Source organism: Phyllobates terribilis, unplaced genomic scaffold (genome assembly GCF_046119375.1).
Source record: "Phyllobates terribilis strain yellow unplaced genomic scaffold, ASM4611937v1 Scaffold_7__3_contigs__length_470593459, whole genome shotgun sequence".
NCBI lineage: Eukaryota > Metazoa > Chordata > Amphibia > Anura > Dendrobatidae > Phyllobates > Phyllobates terribilis.
Genome location: NW_027362767.1, coordinates 242,638,299 through 242,656,362, shown reverse-complemented (window position 1 = coordinate 242,656,362; position 18,064 = coordinate 242,638,299). Strand labels below are relative to the sequence as shown.

Genomic DNA, 18,064 nt, shown 5'->3' with positions numbered 1-18,064 from the left:
CAAATGCTTCTGAGGCCACTCTCCACGTCAGAGGTGCCAAAAAGTGGAAGCCGTGTTTACATTTTTACGGTATAAATACCCATGTGCGCATTTATTAAAGCCATATAAGCGTCCTACAGATGAGAAGAAGCGAGCTGCTTAATGCAGCCTACTCTTCTCAGTGTAGTTCCCTCCCTGTCGCAGATGTTGTGTATTACATCCATATGTCATATAAAATATTCTCATTTTGTAGAATATCCGTACAGAGCTGCCAGACCGGCTTCTCTTTTCCTCTTCTTTTCAATTTTTCACACTTTGAAAAGAGAAAATTCACTAGTTGATTCTGTACAGCAAGCATCCCGAGGAGACGAAACTTACGTAATGTGAATCGTGGGCTGAAAAATGGTAAATAGGATGGTCATTTAGGCCCCTCGTTTTTCCGTTGCCCAGTGAAAAAGTCAGTATCTTAGGGTGAACTTTGGCTGAAAGTCTTAAGACTTGAAACATTGGCAGATAATGGACAATCATTTGCCCGCTCTGATGTTTTTATTAGCCTAAATTGCTTGTTCAGTCTGGCATGCAGGGGCGTAACTTGCAGCTCAATGGCTCTAATGCAGAATATCCAACAATGCCCCCAACGATCACGGATCTTCAATCCCTTCCAGACTTAGGACATACTAGTACACATTGAGTTGGGTGCAAGTGTACCAGCACCCTCACGAGCAGCTACCACTCCAAACAAGGCAAATGCCAGATGCCTTATACAGCCAGCACCTGTTGATATTTTTGTGTCCGTAAAAGCTCAGAATTTTTTTTTAACCAATAAATATGGAAAATAAATCCTATAAGTTTAGCATCACCATAATTATACTGACCTGGAGAATTGTGTTGTCTGGTCATTTTAACCACACAATGAATGACGTAGAAACAAAACCCAAAAAACAATGGCAGAATTATGTTTTTTTTTTTTATTTTCCACCATTTCACCTCCTTTTTATTTATTTTTTGTTTCCAGTTTTCAGTACATTATACCGTAAAATCAATGTTGTCGTTCAAAACTGTACCTCATCCTGGACAAAATAAGCCCTCATACGTCTGTTGATGGAAAAATATAAAAGTTATGGAAGAAGGAGAGGAAAAAATAAAAGCGTAAAAAAAATATCGTCTGATCCGGGTATTGGTCTTCTTATATGGACCAAAGGGTAGAATGCGAATACCACACTGCTTTTACAAATAATAAATGAAATATTCTCCATTATGTTACTGCTAGTACACCAAAATGCTAAAAATGTTGTACTGCACAATGAAGTCGAGATTATAGGAACTTCACCGCTATTAGATTTTTTTGCAATGATATTTTTAATTTATTATAGTATGCAATGGGGGATAAAATAATAGGAATTGTTATCCCCAATGGGGCACTTTGTTACCCTGCTCCATTCATTCTCTCTGAGGTTGTAGGAAAAAACAAGTGCCAGCGCTCAGCAGCCCCATAGGCAATGAATAGAGCGTGATTGAGCGTGCGCCCTGATGCTCCATTCTAATCTTGGGATGAAAGTTCTGCCAATCGGCGTGGGTCCAAGCTGTCTGGTCCCCACCGATCAATAAGTGATCAGTGGATTTTGACCGTACAACCCTTTTAACAGATTTAGGCCTTGTTTTCCCACGTCCTTATTATGGTTCATAAATACAGTATAATGTCAGGACTATAGTAACTAACAGAACTACTGTGGCGCTTGCACAGATTTTATAGTTTTTGTTTGTATGGAGTCAGTGTGATACCCCTTATTGCCTGCCATTGGTAATTGTTATAGTTGTCAATTTTGGGGGAGCGTGGATTGAGAGCACAGTATAAAGGGGCATTTAGATGCTGAGATTTCTCGCCATAAATCAGTGGTGATTGACTATATACAAGTTGATCATCACTCTTCTATGACCCATTCACACGGCGATACAAACCCTATGGATACATTTAGTTTCTTCTTTGGCTGCTTACACAAAACAATGATCAGGAGTGAGCCTTTGCTTTTCACCCTGTGTCAATGGGCCTTAAAGAGTTATTCCCACAATTGAAATTTAAAGTTATCCTTTGTCCTTAAAATAGGGGGTAACTTCCTGATCGCTGGGGGTTCGACTGCTGCAACCACAGCAATCCTGGGAACTGGGCCCTTCAGAGCCTTGTCACCAGGATCGCTGTGGTTCCAGTAGTCGAACCCCCAGCGATCAGTAGGTTATCCCCTATCGTAAACGTTGATAACTGTGAATGTGGACCCCTTATGATTAGTAGGTTATCCCCTATCATATGGATAGTAGATACCTTTCCATTGTAGGAATACCCCTTTAACTGCAGCATCTAAGTATTTCTACTGCGGCAACACACCAGTACATACACAATCTGTATTTATAATGCTGGAGTTACATGGCGGCATTGGTCACATGATATCAAATCTCTGCAATTTGGCTGTAAAAAAAAACTGCAAAATTAAAGACAGATCTCATGCAACTTACTTTAAAGCCAATGGAGGCAAAGTCCTACATAAATTCGACAGTGTTTCTTTTCTTTTTTTTTTAATCTGCCCACCATTAGGATACAGTGCACCTCCTCATTGATTGCCTGCTCTCTACTGGTTGGAATCCATGAACATGGTGGAAAGGTCAGGGATAGTAGGTTTTCTGTACTGTGCGAGGAGGATACCCAAGAGATAAGGGTCTGTATTGAATATAGAGGTGTAAAGGATATAGGAACTGATTGAAAACAGACCTGGACAGATTCTCCATAGAGTCGAAGTGTAATACGATTACAGATAAGATATCAAGCATCATGGGAAAGGAGGAGACTATATGATTGGAACAAGAAGTGACTGAATGGCAAAGAGAAATATACTAGCAGTATTGCCTGCAAATAATGAATAATGAGAGTAGCAATCTAACCACTGTCCTGTGAGTAGGGGACCTGTCACTTGTCCTAAATACTGTATGTATTTTCTTTTACCTGGTGTAAATGCCGCTGTTCTCCTGAATCTGGCTTTGCTTTTCTTTTGTTCCTGCACCACTCCATTTCTGAGATGTTACCCCCTCTTCCCTGTGTATATATAATCTTTAATGCCAAGTGGGTGTGGTCATAAACTCATCTCCATGGTCATCTTGTTGAGGACCTGCCTAGTTGGCTAAGAAGCTTAGAGCTATACACAAGGAAAAAGGGGCCATATCTCATGAATGGAGAAAAACAACGCCGGATTCAACACAACAGCGGCATTTACACCAGGTAAAAAAATACATTTTTATAGCAAGTGACAGGTCCTATTTAATGCCTGCGATTCACCTGTAAAAGTGAGCTTTTGGACTACCCTAGACTATAGACTGGGATAATACGCTATTCTGTTGAAAGTTGTTCAGAAAGATTGCAATAAAACCATGGGTGATATATACCTCAGCCTTCTGGCCCATATCATAGTGAGAACTGGATATAAGACATACAATATATCATTTAGACTGTCTTACTATTTTATTATGAATGTGTGTGTTTAGTAACTGCAAATGTAGATTTATTTTTATATCCATTGACCTTTTTTTTTCTTTTCCAGGGACCACCTGGTTCATCGGGACTTCCTGGACCACCTGGGAAAAGAGGTCCAAGAGTAAGTAACAGCACTGATCATCTCCTCCCTCTAAAATCCACTCACTCAGTATATTCTTCATCTGATGGTACTGATAACTCTTAAATTCAGGACATGTAAGTAAGGAACCAGGGTTGCTTTGGACAGCTATGCCTTCTGTTTTTTTATGCTTTAAAGTATGAGATTCAATAGGTGAAATCAAGTGCAATCCAATAAAGCAGGTATAATAGTCACATGGGTGAATGTTATAGCTCATGACCACCTAATTCTGCTTCTGAAATAGGAATTTTTCTCCAGGTCTCGAACCTTTCATTAAGTAGCTGTGTAACATGATCATGTGAGCTGCTTGGTAAATGGAAATCATACAGAGGGCAGCACAGTACAGGGACCTTCATAACAGGTTCACACTCTAACACAGGAGACACTGGCAGTGATTACACTGAGACACAGCACCATGTCTCGCAGGATGGTAATAGATGTATATAAATATATATTAATTGAGCATATGGCCAAGGGTTGGCCTAAATACAAAGTTTTAAGCAATAAGACTGTGACAAGTGTGTGTTACACTGGGTAATACTTCTGCACAGTGTTATGCCTACTATAGGACCTTTCCTCTCAGGTCCTGTACTAGACACAGTGGAGCAGATTTACTGCTGAATTATGCCAGAATACTGGCTCACATTTAATAAATATTTAAGCACTTCTCATGCCTTTATTGTCACATAAAAGTTAAAAAATATGGAAGTAAGCCAGCGAAGACCTGGTATAATGTTTAAATTTGGTGCATCTTTTGGCCATCCACCATGAACATTTGTAATAAATTTAGCACATCTTGTCTAAATATAAGACAATATTATTACATTTTCCAGATTGTATTAGTTTTTAGAATGTCTCTTTAAATGGGTTTTCCAGGACTTTTGATGTTGATGATCTTTATCTTTAGAATAGGCCATCAATACTAGATCTTTGAGGGTCTGACTTTCAGCATCCCCACACCAAGTGCACCCTATTCTTTGATTACCAGAGATATCACTGTGCATTTGGTAGTGACTATACCTGGTGCTGCGGCTATTTGCTGCTCAATCCCATTCAAGTAGACGGTACTGAGCTGCACAGTCACTACCACATATATGGCACTGTGCCTGGTATGCAATGAATAGGCCACAGTGATCAACGGAGTGTTATTCTCTTTAACCAACAAATCGGTGGTGGCTGATCGTCAGATCCCCATTGATCCAAAATGGGAATCACACTAAGCGTTCAGGCGCAGACCACTAACCTGCGTCGCTCGCTACTCTTCCAGGTGTATCAGTGTAGCGCGCAGCCGCAGCAGAGAGGTCTGTGTGCGCAGCGGCTCCTGCACCATGCACCGCGCATACAGGTCGACTCTCTTCAGGCAGAGCTCACTCTATGCTTGCGAGTGCTACATATATTGGGCATGTTTTTTTTTTTTTTTTTTTATGGGGGCTAAGACCCCATATTACTCTCTACTTAGTTTAATTTGTATTTTGGGAGGTCGACAGACTCCCTTTAATTGGATCATCAAAGATAGCATTTCCAATTACATGAAGTAAAAAGGAAATCAATACTTGGTTGGTCTTCATTCATAACTGGCTCAGATCCTCCGCTATGACTTCTGCACACATCATTTACACACATTAACTAAGGAGTAAATCATATAAGACTTCTTATTTGGTTTGGCTAGTCTGGAGAAAATTCTAAGATGCTCCTTTAGATTCAAGCGCATATTTGTTTGATGGCGGAACGTACATGTTGTAATTCATTGATTCACACAATGAGGGGCATTTATAGGCTGGTAAACACGGGGGCGTCACCAATGCATTATAATCACTTTCTCGGGCAGGTTAGGTAATAAATCATCCCTCTGACTGGTTACCATTGGTAACACCACTGTTTTGCCCGGACACTAGTTTTTATAAATGTCCTCCATTGTCTCTTGAACCGGGTCATAGACTAAACTTCTCTGTTGTACAGTAAATGAAAATACTACGAAGCCACAAAGAAATATTTAGCACATCAGTGTAGGATTCCTGCGACGCGTAACTGTGTAATACGTCCATGGTAACCCGGCCTACGGAGCCCGGACTCAATCCACTCTTCATCGCTGCTTTGGAAAGCGATGGGTCTGGCGTTTGGACGGATCTCTCGCAGTTTACATCCAGTGATCCTTACCGCAGACATATTACATAAAGGGAGGGATGATGAAAATCTCAGGGGATGTCATCCTTGTGTGAACTTTTTATTGTAAAGATGATGTAGTGCACGCAGATGTCCAAAAGGAAGAAAGTCATATTTCTTACATTTTAGCTTTTAGTGCAGTCTGCATAATTCTGTCAAATAGTGACACCTGTGGGGGGAATTCTCTAAGAGGGTGCCAAAAAGGGGAATAACAGGACTCTGCGTGATAGCCATCCATAGCCTCCTATCGGTTTTAATGGGAGATCCGCATTTCTGTTCAAAAGGCCGATAAATTTTTCCTTTGCAGATTCGCATCTTCCACCCGAGCCCATGCGCGGATTAACGCCATTGAATATTTCTAATTTACACTTGCATCATTGGTGGTTTAAATACTGCAAATCCGCAGCAGAAATCCAAGGGTCTGTCTTAGTTTCTACTTTAAATATACTACATTTCTGACCCCAATGTTAATGTATCTGGTCTGCGACACATCTATTGATGACAAAAGGGCATTCCCAAACGCTGATGTGCCCATGGCTCCCTGCAGTTAGCCCCCAAAAACCTTCACTTCTGCTACATAGCGGGCTCCTGGATGGACACTACTATATTCACTGTTGGAGCATCAATGAGCTTGTGGATAGATTTATTAAAGAAGTAATCACTTACTCATTTCCGCATCGGGAGGCGAGCAGCGCTGGTGGCGTCGCATCTACAGATCCCTGCTAGGTGGCATGAGTGATATCTGTAGATGTGACCTGACTGGAAAGTTGTTTTTTTTAATCTTTCATTCTTCTAGTGGATTCTGTATGGAAAAGCTGGTGTTCAGCTGGGGCAAATCCTCACATCGATCAATGAACCCATCTGAGGCACATCCATGTCTGAAATCAGAGTGTCAGCATTGAAGTCTGACGTGGATACGCTAAGGAATTACTAATGGTGGATCCTTTGACATGTTGACATTTATATTGGAGGACTAGTTTGGCGTAATTTTGCATTTTTCTTTTTTTGCTTTTAGTCAGAACGTGCAAAGAGGACAATAACAAGAACCTATATAATTTTTTTTTCTGTTTTAGGGTCCTCCCGGCCCTCATGGAAATCCTGGACCACCCGGACTCCCTGGCACAAAGGTCAGTATTTGTCACATTACCTTTAGCATATACACACATGTTGGGCTACGGCTCCACTATCGGTATTTGGTCAGTATTCGGTCAGTATTTTTTCTCAGGAGTGGGAGCCAAAACCAGATGAAGAACAATCAGAGAAGAGGCAGAATAAAAACAAGTCACCAATTCTGCATTTATCACACACTTCTGGTTTTGGTTCCCACTCCTGAGGAAAAATTACTGATTGAATACTGACCAAATACTGATAGTGCGGCCATGGCCTTACTGTTGCATCAGTATCCTGACATGGACGCTTAACCAAAGAGAGCATGCATGTGTATGAAGGGTGGTTATGAGGAATCTCTATTTGGGTGGCATTTACCCCAGGTGCACGGCCAACTTTTTATATCTTCGATTATGCCAAATTGCAATCAGAACCATGAATAAAGTCCTATAGACTTCAATGGGTCTCTGTACAACTCTCTACTTAGCAATGAGGCTCTTGTGAAAAATCCCACCCTGGTATATTTTTTTATACCTTGTCTTCATTAAAGGAGTGATCCTCTTTAGACCTTCCTTCCCAATTAGGAATGTTAGGCTGATAGAGCTACACATTTACCATGGTATTCAGCCTGGCTTTTGGAAAAATTGTGGATTCTTCCATCATTAATGTTGAATTAATCTTGCGGCTGCAGTATAAGAAGGTGCTGTCCACCCCTTTTATAGCTGCCTCTATAATACAGATGGCAGGCTGTACAGACTGGATGACAGCATGCATTTTATTCTTCAGACCTGTCTATAACAGTTGGACAGTATCATCTGACAATACAAAGCCCCTGGTCTGTGCTGAGCGCCATCTAGTGGAAATCTCTGGCTTTAATTCAACAGCTCGATTGATCAAGAATGTGCCTGGCAGTGTAACGATAGTCAATGAGTGCCAGATCTGGGGATCCATCTGTAACATTTTCCCTTTCGCAGTGTCCATATAGTATTCCCAGTCATCCCCGGTCTTCATAATGTACTTTTCCTGCAGCCAAATTGAGGCTATAAATCATCAGTGTAGACATAACTTGTCTATTTCTGGAAGGGAGCAGTGTGATAAAGCCAGGCTGGCAGCCACATTTCAGTGAATCTACCAGCTATGGCCTACAGTGAAATCTCAGGCATTTCTGTGTTAATGAGATTCGGGGTCACTAGTGCCACAAGTACCAGATGCCATAAAAAGAGGCAGATGAGCGTAGTTCCACTTTTTTGTAAGTTAGTAAGGAATTTTTTTAAAGAAAAACAAAGTGGTTATCCAGATCTATCCTCACCTGTTTTCCCAGCAAACCCTTTATTGGCTGCAATTAACCCTGAATGGTAGGTCTGACATTGGTCTAGAGCGTTAAGGTTAAAGCCTGCATTCACATTAGATAGCTGTCAGACTACCGATCTCAACATACACAGTAATACACACTGCTTGGCCAAATGCTCCTGTGTCCACCTCCTCTGACAGTGGCTTGTCCTCCCGAGAACAAAGGGATTGGCCGCTGAAATTAAGAAGGGTGGACATCATCTGTTGAGGGAGAGTCAGGAAGCCCCCCATACACTTTAGACTGTCTGATAATATCGGCAGGTTCGGCTGACTTTAATGTGTATGGGGTCCTGTACAAAATAGCAAACACCATGATTTATTTTCCTTCCCCTCCATATTGCAATACAAACTGGGCTGATTGTAGGCGATGCTGACCAGGCAAGTTAAATATGACACGAGAACACATGCACTCTCGCCGAGGCGAGCATGCACGCACCACATCCTTTTTTTTACGTACATGCAATGATGTATTCCCCACTGGTCACACAGCTATTTCGTAGTGTAATATTTGGAAAATTGCTTCTAAATTAAGTAGAGTACATTTAAAAGTAAGCAGGAGGATTGGGGTTATGGGAAGGTGCCAGCCAGCGGTGCTATGATATCAGCAGCCTGCGAAGAGATTACCCATCTGAGCTTGGCAGCGCCAGCTGACAGATGCACTGTATCTGTGAATGGCTGTGTCAAATCATCCCTCAGCCTCCTGCTGCTTACACGCATCCAAGAAAAGCTAATTAACAAGCTCCGAGAGCGTTTATGGAAGCTGGAAAGATTATAAGTCCCATACCTGCTGAGAACGGAGCCCTCAGAGCCGGCAACAGCTTTGGTTATCATTCGGATGTGTTACAGACCTACCACCGAGCTGCTCGTCTGGTCTACAGCAGCCAGCAAGGAGGCAGGACCCATGAATTGTCTGTGGACGGGAGATTAACTCCCAATAACAGAATAGAAATAGAAAGTTTTGCAAACTCTGGCAGTTTTTCTGTTCCCACACATCTCTTGTGTCCTTCACTTGCACATAGATTTACTGAACAGATGTGATGAAGGGTGTCTGTGTCAATATTCACCATATATTCAGTATGTCTTAATCATTTGCTCCTTCGTGGGGAAAACTAAAAAACAGAAGAGAAGAAGCTCTTTTAGGAAGCCGTGACTTTGACTGCAGGGAGTCACCATCGTCTGTTTCTGTATCCAGAGCAAATGTTTCACAACACTGTCTGCCTCCTCTAGCCCCCTTCACCACTGACTGATGGATGGCAGGTATATACCAGTACACAGTGCCCATCATCCACTGGTTAGGGGGCAGTGGAGATTGGTGGAGCGTTCACCTTAGGCCACGGCCCCCTATTAGTATTTGGTCAATATTTTTTCTCAAAAGTGGGAGCCAAAACCAGGAGTGCGTGATAAATGCAGAATTGGTGACTTGTTTCTATTATACCTTTTCTCTGATTGTTCCTCACCTGGTTTTGACTCCCACTCCTGAGAAAAAATACTGACCGAATACTGATAGTGGGGCCGTGGCCTTATGAAGACGGTGGACTCACAACTAAGTCCAGTGTATTCTTTGATACACATATTTTTGATCAGTTTGAGCTTTAAACAGGGCATCGGGTTATGGTGACAGATCTGCCTTATAAAGGCACAGATGCACGTAAAATTGTTCCTATTACCTCTGTATTGGGAAGTGATGTTGCATCAGCAGATACCTACCAGGTCTTGTGAACAGGTGAAAAAAAGAAAACGCATATCACTTTTTTGAAGCAGCTCCTGATGGAATCCACTCCAAACTAGGCACTGTCCAATTAAAAGGCTGCAAAAAGAAAAAAAAAACGCCTCAAGAAAAAAACTCTTCCAAAACTGTTCAAAGCCACTTCAGGAAATTAAAAAATGTTCCAAAAACTCCCAAATGCAAGAGCTTTTCCTGAACGCCTCAACGCCTGTGCGTGCACATACAGTGCAGATTAACAAGTTGAGTTGCCCAGTTCCCTCTTGTCTCACAGCAACTAGAACCTTTACTACAATAGGTAACAAGTCCCTGTTCACACTGAGTTTCTGCAGTGCAACGCTAAAAATGGGACTAATATGGGATTCAAACGACTCCCCGTCCCGACCGGCAGCCATGACATTAATGACAATAACAGAGTTCAAATAAACTCGAATTGTGTTTTTCTATGAACATGTCCTTTTTGTCAGACAGGCAGCGAAACGTAGTAGACGTTTCAGTGTGAATAGAGCCTAAGTCTACATTACACTTCCATCTGCGAGAGGATAAGGTGATGTCATTCTAAAACCGGGATCTCCTCTTCTTTCTATTTCTGTTGACTGCTCTATTTATTCTGTATTCTCCAGGGCCAAAAAGGAGATCCTGGCATCTCTCCAGGAAAAGCCATGAATGGATTAAAGGTATTCTCATCAAGTTATCTCTTTTCTCTCTAGTTAAAACCTTGGCAAACTCTTACAGGATGCATTGCCATGTCCTGCCAATGCCAAGAACTATTTCCCTCTTTTATTTTATAGCATATTGTTGTGTATTGGTAATGGAGCATAACGGTTACCTAGCAGTAGTGTATATTGTCTAAGCAGCAATTTAATATTAAAAGACTTGTCCACTTCAAACTTTACATGGAGAAATACAGCTCACTAATACTTGTGTAACTTGTGATTTTGGAAATAACCCTAATAGCTCTTTACAGAGGAGACTGCTTCCTCCTTTGGCTTGATATATCCCAATTTAGATCAGACAACTTTTTGTTCTCTTTTGCTTTTTGTAAGTTATAGCTCATTTATTTCATTTGCGAAATTCCTTCTTCTTAGCTCTTAGGAGATCACAGAAGTCTTGTGCCTCTAACAATGGTGCGGTTCAGATACCGACATATTAATCTCTTGTGTATTAGACCAAGTAACATAATGTATCACACCAGACGGCTGGCATCTCTTATTGCTCTGTCTGGTCTATGATACATCTCCTGTAAGCAATGTACTTATTGTTTTCCTTCTCTAGGGAGATCCTGGATTGGCCGGTCTGACGGGTGTTCCTGGGCCGCTGGGTCGAAAGGTGAGTTGTTCTCATTTACTATTTATTTTTTATAATAGGATTAGATGTAGATTGCTATTTTGCTGTTTTTGAACCCAATATTTTGGCCTCACTACCTTGTGAAGAGTTTACTTGAAATATGTCTTTGCTTTTCTTCTTGGATTAGAGATTCTTTGTGACACAGTCCTCATAGCAGTAGTGTCTACCAACTTCCAAATTATTTCTCTACAAGTCTTTTGTATATTAGTGCAGTCAATAAAGATTTTATTCCCTGTTATTTTTGCAAAAACAAATTAATCCTGGCCTAAAGTAGATCTCAAGGATCTTACTATGTTGCTCATTTTCCTGGCAGTTAAAAGATAATTCTCTCACTGGCAATTTATTTGGTTATAATCACCCCGACCATGTTTACTTCCTCAGGGGAGGAGCTTGCGCTTATACTGGCTCAACCTGCAGTGTAAAGTATGGGGGAAGCTTCAGAAATGACATGTATTGGATTTCCCTACTACTATTCACCTAAGTTGTAGTCATTGATCTCCGCTCTGCCCTGGAAAAGCAGAGCTAAAAAGCAATTCTGACTTGCATAACATAATAATGTTTGAGGGCAGGTTCAGATTGCATTTGGGCAACAGGTCAGTGGCTTTGTTAGGTCTTCTGTCTTTAGCCCTGAATAATGAGATTCGTATGAATTTCCCCCCAAAGGAGCCTAATGACTTTAATGAGGCAGACAGAGTCACTTTGTGCTTGCCTGGCCTCAGTTTTAGATGGGCTTGCCTTCCTGAGGAGGGCACAGAAGTGATGGCGGGCACAAAAGTGATGTTGACCACTCTTTTTTGCCTACCTTAAGAGGGTGGAAACTGCTGAAGCTGAGGCCACAGAGCACAAAGTCTTAAAGTAAATGGCCCAGTCAGTGCTTGCTCTTGAATCCCGTTTTTCAGGGCTTCAGATGGGATCTTTAATGGAGCCACTGATATGTGACAAAAATCGCAATGTGAATATGCTCTAAGGCTGCATTAGACATCTACTTTAATGCAGTCTGCCTGATTAGATTGTGGCATGCTTCACACCATGTGTTGTCCGTGATTTTCATGGACCCATAGACTTGTTTAGGGTTATTTTGATGCATGACTCTGATAAAAAGCATGCCTGTTTTATGGGGTTTTTTTTACAGACCACTGTGCACAAAAAAAACACAGAAATGTGAACAGCCACATAGACTACAATGGATTCACCGGACTTAAGTGTACCTAGAAATATTAGGCATCTATATAATGGTGCTATTGAAAAATAGGAGTCATCCTGTAAAAAAAACAATAGCTATGGCTCTCAGAAGGCAGGGATGACAAATAGGGGAGAAACTGCAGTGAAAAAACACCGCAGCAAGTGGATGAGATTTCTTCAAATCTCATTACAATGGTCGTTACTGTTTTCCCCGGTGGATTGCTTTACACAAATCTGTGCATGTTCAGATGGTGCAGTTGTTGTGGCTTTCAATGACTTTGTGATTTTTACAGGTTGATTTTTCACAATAATTTTTACATCTTTTACTTGTGAAAAAAACCGCCTCAAGTGCAAAGTTTGGATATAGCAGGAGGGGCGCATCATCTCTGTCACACATGTATAATGAAGGGTGTCATCACCTGGGGGAAGAGAGAGCTAAGAGTGCAGAAGGGGAAAATCACTTATCGGGGATCATTTCTCCAATGACGGCTATGTGATAATCCACAACCTCTGATGTATGAGATCTGTCTGGTGTTGGGTACTCGCTGCTTTTACTGAATCTCAGCTGATTCTTGCACTCAGCATCTCTTAAGGCCTCATCCAGACATCCGTTTTTCTCGTACATGTTCTGCGTTTCTTTTCTTTTTTTTTTTTTCCAGCCTAAGTCAGGGATCAAAACCACATTTACAAGTTGGTGTCATCGGTGTGCAACCCATGTGCTGTCCCTGATTAACACTGCAATGGCTAGGAGAAGATTTGCACATTTTTTTAGAAGATATGAGAAAATCATTGATGGCAAAAACTGATCAAACACTGGTGAAAATCTGATCCAAAACGCTCATTAAAATCAGACCGTTTTCAGCATACGAGACAAATTGCCCACTTCTGAATGAGGCCCAATAATACGTACATTCTGTTATCGTTTCCCATCATCTGTATATCTTTGTTAGCTGGTCGTATGGGGAATGATGGACTTGTCTACCAGTCTATTTATTACATTTTTATCATTCTTTGGCCAGTTTAAAGCCTTTAGGGAGCTCTTTACTGATTGTGGATGCTGTTTTTGGCTGGAGCAGAATGTAATGAGCACATGGTGACTTATACTAGCATTTTATTTGAATGTTTATGTCACACAAGAGTGAAAATGACAGAATCACATGCAGTATATAATATAGATGGCCACTAGGAAGGGGTGAAATGGTTCTGTGCCTCTCAGATTTCTGAAGGTTTGCCAAAGCGGGGGAGTTTGTCAGGGGGAGAGATTATTTCCTTAAGATGAATGTATTGGAATACCGGGTAAAGTAACCAGAGATGGCAGAGAAGGGCGGCCATGCTCTATTAGGACAGTCCGTGTATCTGACAGGTGTCATTACAGCAGGTGTGATGGGAGGTAATTCATCTGTAGGAGCCTCCCGCCCGGGGAAAGAGCAGGTGCTGTTCTCATGTGGGAGGCTTCCTGGCAATACCTGCTATGAGGAGGACAGGTTGTATGGACTTTGTATGTTTTATCACTGGTGGCAGGCATTAGGTCTTCACCCCGCAGCCAGAAATGTTCCCTGTGTGGTCAGAGGTTGGCAGACATAGGATCCTTTTGTTTCTGTCCAGCTCTGCTAATGCAGAATATATTCATTTTTTTGCTACAAATCGAAAATTTCTTTGTGGAACCAATATTATAACGCAAAATTCTCTACAAATCAATATCAGATCTGCTTCCAAAATCCATGTGTTAAATGAGGATTCTGATGAAAATCAATTGATGAAAATTGGATCTAGCGCACTGATGACAAACAGTCCGTCTTTTTGCAAAAAAAATAAAATGCCTGAATGGTGCATTAGGCTAAGTTTTGGCGGCTTGCACAACAGTTTGCACATAGACATGGACATTGTGCAATTTTTCATCTCATTTTTTATTTATACGCAATCCGTTTTTATACATCAGCAGTTATTAAAATTTACAAGATCAAATACAGATTCATATGTTAAAGGATTGCAATCTTTCCATAAAAATTGGATGATATACGGTTGATCTATATGGGATCCGATTTTTTTTTGAGCACCCATAGACTTGAGTAGGCGAGGTTCATCCAACATACAGAAGAATCAAATGCGTGTTTTTTTGTGTGCTGTCTGCAGTCAGGAGAATGAAAGAATGAATTTACCACTGACGAAAGTGTGATTTTTCTACAATCTGTGTATGATTTCAGGTCTGAAGTCTTTAATACATGCTTATTAACTGCTTATGTGACATTTGCTTCTTTTCAGGGACATAAAGGTTATCCCGGACCTCAAGGTCATCCTGGTGATCCGGTAAGATGATCGGCGTCTGTGTAAATGTATTTATCTGTCAGCTAATTACAGGTGACCATGAACTGACATAAGAGCAGAGTTTAATAAAGGAGGGTCATAAACTTGTGTCTTCTCTGCTGGATTTGGAATCATTTGGCATTTCTAGTGCCCAGGTCATATAAAAGCTTGATGTATGGCCCCTAATCCCGTGCAGAGTAGCTGTCTCGGGAGGATCTTTACTACCTGAGTGGCTGCAGTATTAGGGCTGCTGCTTCCCTGTCTATATGCAGTCTCTGGAGTCCCCTGAAAATGACAGCCAGGAATACTTTTTTAGAAACCTACAAAATAAATGTGTGTTTTTTCGGCGTGACGTTAGTGGAAATCGCCAGCGCTAGGGGGGTTAGGCCTAATCCATTCATTAACTCTTCCAGTTCCTCTCTGTGCTGCTTCCCAGTGGCAGGATTAACGTGCACACTGTAGCCCTCTTGTTCCCCCACACTCCTCCCTTCATGTTTGGATAAGTTCGGCTGCCCGAAGATGGAAATGAATAGTAGGGTTGTTTCAGGAGAGGCCATTGACTCTTTAAAGCATCTTGGCAGAGAAAGCAAAGGCCCCCAAACCGTTCCATGTGTCATAGATAAAGGTTTCGCTGACACCTTACAGGAACCCATGTAATTTCAGTATTAGATGGAGAGGAAGGATAGGTCCTTGTCGTTGACTTTTTTTTTTTTTTTTTGGCTTTCAAAGGGTTAATTTTAATCATCAATGAGTATTCATGAAGCTGCTGTTCATTTCTTTTGCAGGGAGAACATGGACCAGAAGGAAGTCCAGGGGCCAAAGGTTATCCTGGCAGGCAGGTGCAGTAAATCTTACCATGCTGTGAGCAGGTTATCTCTGCAGGGTTCTGGGTAATGGGGAGATATAAAGCTATTTTTTGTATGTAGACAAAGTTGAAATGTTTTCTTCATTTTACAGTGGGTACAGAAAGTATTCAGACCCCTTTACATTTTTCACTCTTTGTTTCATTGCAGCCATTTGGTAAATTCTAAAAAGTTTTTTTTTTCTCATTAAAGTACACGCTGCACCCTATCTTGACTGGAAAAAAAACAGAAATGTAGAAATTTTTGCAAATTTATTAAAAAAGAAAAACTGAAATATCACATGGTCATAAGTATTCAGACCCTTTGCTCAGTATTGAGTAGAAGCCCCCTTTTGAGCTAATACAGCCATGAGTCTTCTTGGGAATGATGCAACAAGTTTTTCACACCTGGATTTGGGGATCCTCTGCCATTCTTCCTTGCAGATCCTCTCCAGTTCCGTCAAGTTGGTTGGTGGACAGCCATTTTCAGGTCTCTCCAGAGATGCTCAATTGGGTTTAGGTCAGTCACCTGGCTGGGCCAGTCAAGATTGGTCACAGAGTTGTTCTGAAGCCACTTCTTTGTTATTTTAGCTGTGTGCTTAGGGTCATTGTCTTGTTGGAAGGTGAACCTTCGGCCAAATATGAGGTCCAGAGCACTCTGGAAGAGGTTTTCATCCAGCATATCTCTGTACTTGACCGCATTCATGTTTCCTTCAATTGCAACCAGTCGTCCTGTCCCTGCAGCTGAAAAACACGCCTATAGCATGAGGCTGCCACCACCATGTTTCACTGTTGGGATTGTATTGGGCAGGTGATGAGCAGTGCCTCTTTTTCTCCACACATACCACTTAGAATTATCACCAGAAAGTTCTATCTTCGTCTCATCAGACCAGAGAATTTTATTTCTCATAGTCTGGGAGTCCTTCATGTGTTTTTGAGCAAACTCTATGTGGGCTTTCATATGTCTTGCACTGAGGAGAGGCTTCCGTCGGGCCACTCTGCCATAAAGGCCTGACTGGTGGAGGGCTGCAGTAATAGTTGACTTTGTTGAACTTTCTCCCATCTCCCTACTGCATCTCTGGAGCTCAGCCTCAGTGATCTTGGGGTTCTTCTTTACCTCTCTCACCAAGGCTCTTCTCCCACGATTGCTCAGTTTGGCTGGACTTCCAGGTCTAGGAAGACTTCTGGTGGTCCCAAACTTCTTTCATTTAAGGATTATGGAGGCCACTGTGCTCTTAGGAACTTTGAGTAATGCAGAAATTCTTTTATAACCTTGGCCAGATCTGTGCCTTGTCACAATCCTGTCTCTGAGCTCCTTGGGCAGTTCATTTGAGCTCATGATTCTCATTTGGTCTGACATGCACTGTGAGCGGTGCAGTCTTATATAGACAGGTGTGTGCCTTTCCAAATCAAGTCCTATCAGTTTAATTAAACACAGCTGGACTCCAATGAAGGAGTAGAACCATCTCAAGGAGGATCACAAGGAAATGGACAGCATGTGACTTACATATGAGCGTCTGAGCAAAGGGTCTGAATACTTATGACCGACTGTGTGATATTTCAGTTTTCTTTTTTAATAATTTAGCAATTTCAGTTTGCTGATCTGAAAGCATAGGACTCCAGTTCTAAGGATCTCTGGAAACATTTACATACTTACATAGGAATGATATTGGATGCTCATTTATAAGCTACACTATTCTTATTTAAAACACTAAAAGTAAGACGCCACGTAGCAGGATTTGTTCTCGCGTGAATCTACAGCAAAATTCACCTGTTCACATTTTCGTTTTTCACTTCCGGTGTTCTGCTCCATCATGTGGGCCGAGCTGCCAAAATGAAGGTGATGTTATATAACTGACCACATTCACTATAATGGGGTAAGCAGCTGCCTCTACTGTTTTTAATCAGATCAATTTTTATTGTGAAAGATATCAAGATACATTCACATTTTAATTTGTTTTTAGAAACAATCAAAACTAAATAAAAGAAACACACAAATAAAAAAAACATATAATTCAACCAAATACAAACCGGTTCATATTAGCGGTCATCATAGGTATGCCTCTACTGTTTTATTTGGTTTTCTGGGCAGAATCTGCAATAGAGGACCCCTTCCTGGAGAAAAAAAAAAAAAAAAAGCATTTTCAAAACCCCATGCACATCTACTGTAATTTGCTGCAGATTTGCAGCGCACTAATTGGCTGTGGCTAGATAGCAACTTTGGCTGCAATATAAGTCACACGGCCAAAGATCAAAACGTAATGCATGTGAATGAGGTCGCAGCAGCAAGAAAGTCACTAAAAGTCATAATCAGTTGGATTTTTGCGACTCTAGGGGTTGCAATGCGACCCCATCCACCTGCATAACCTTGCAATTTTTTGCTGCATGATCAGTGTCCCACCCAAAGTCGTT

The 18,064-nt window shown here is 41.4% G+C and overlaps 1 protein-coding gene across 1 annotated transcript in view; it reads left to right on the top strand.

The window, feature by feature from the left end:
• Positions 1–18,064, top strand: part of COL27A1 (collagen type XXVII alpha 1 chain) — a 285,000-nt gene that overhangs the window by 31,531 nt on the left and 235,405 nt on the right. The window contains exons 4-9 of the mRNA XM_073639999.1: positions 3,564–3,617; positions 6,872–6,925; positions 10,602–10,655; positions 11,254–11,307; positions 14,770–14,814; positions 15,597–15,650. Coding sequence (XP_073496100.1) covers positions 3,564–3,617; positions 6,872–6,925; positions 10,602–10,655; positions 11,254–11,307; positions 14,770–14,814; positions 15,597–15,650 — 315 coding nt within the window. The remainder of the gene's footprint in view (positions 1–3,563; positions 3,618–6,871; positions 6,926–10,601; positions 10,656–11,253; positions 11,308–14,769; positions 14,815–15,596; positions 15,651–18,064) is intronic.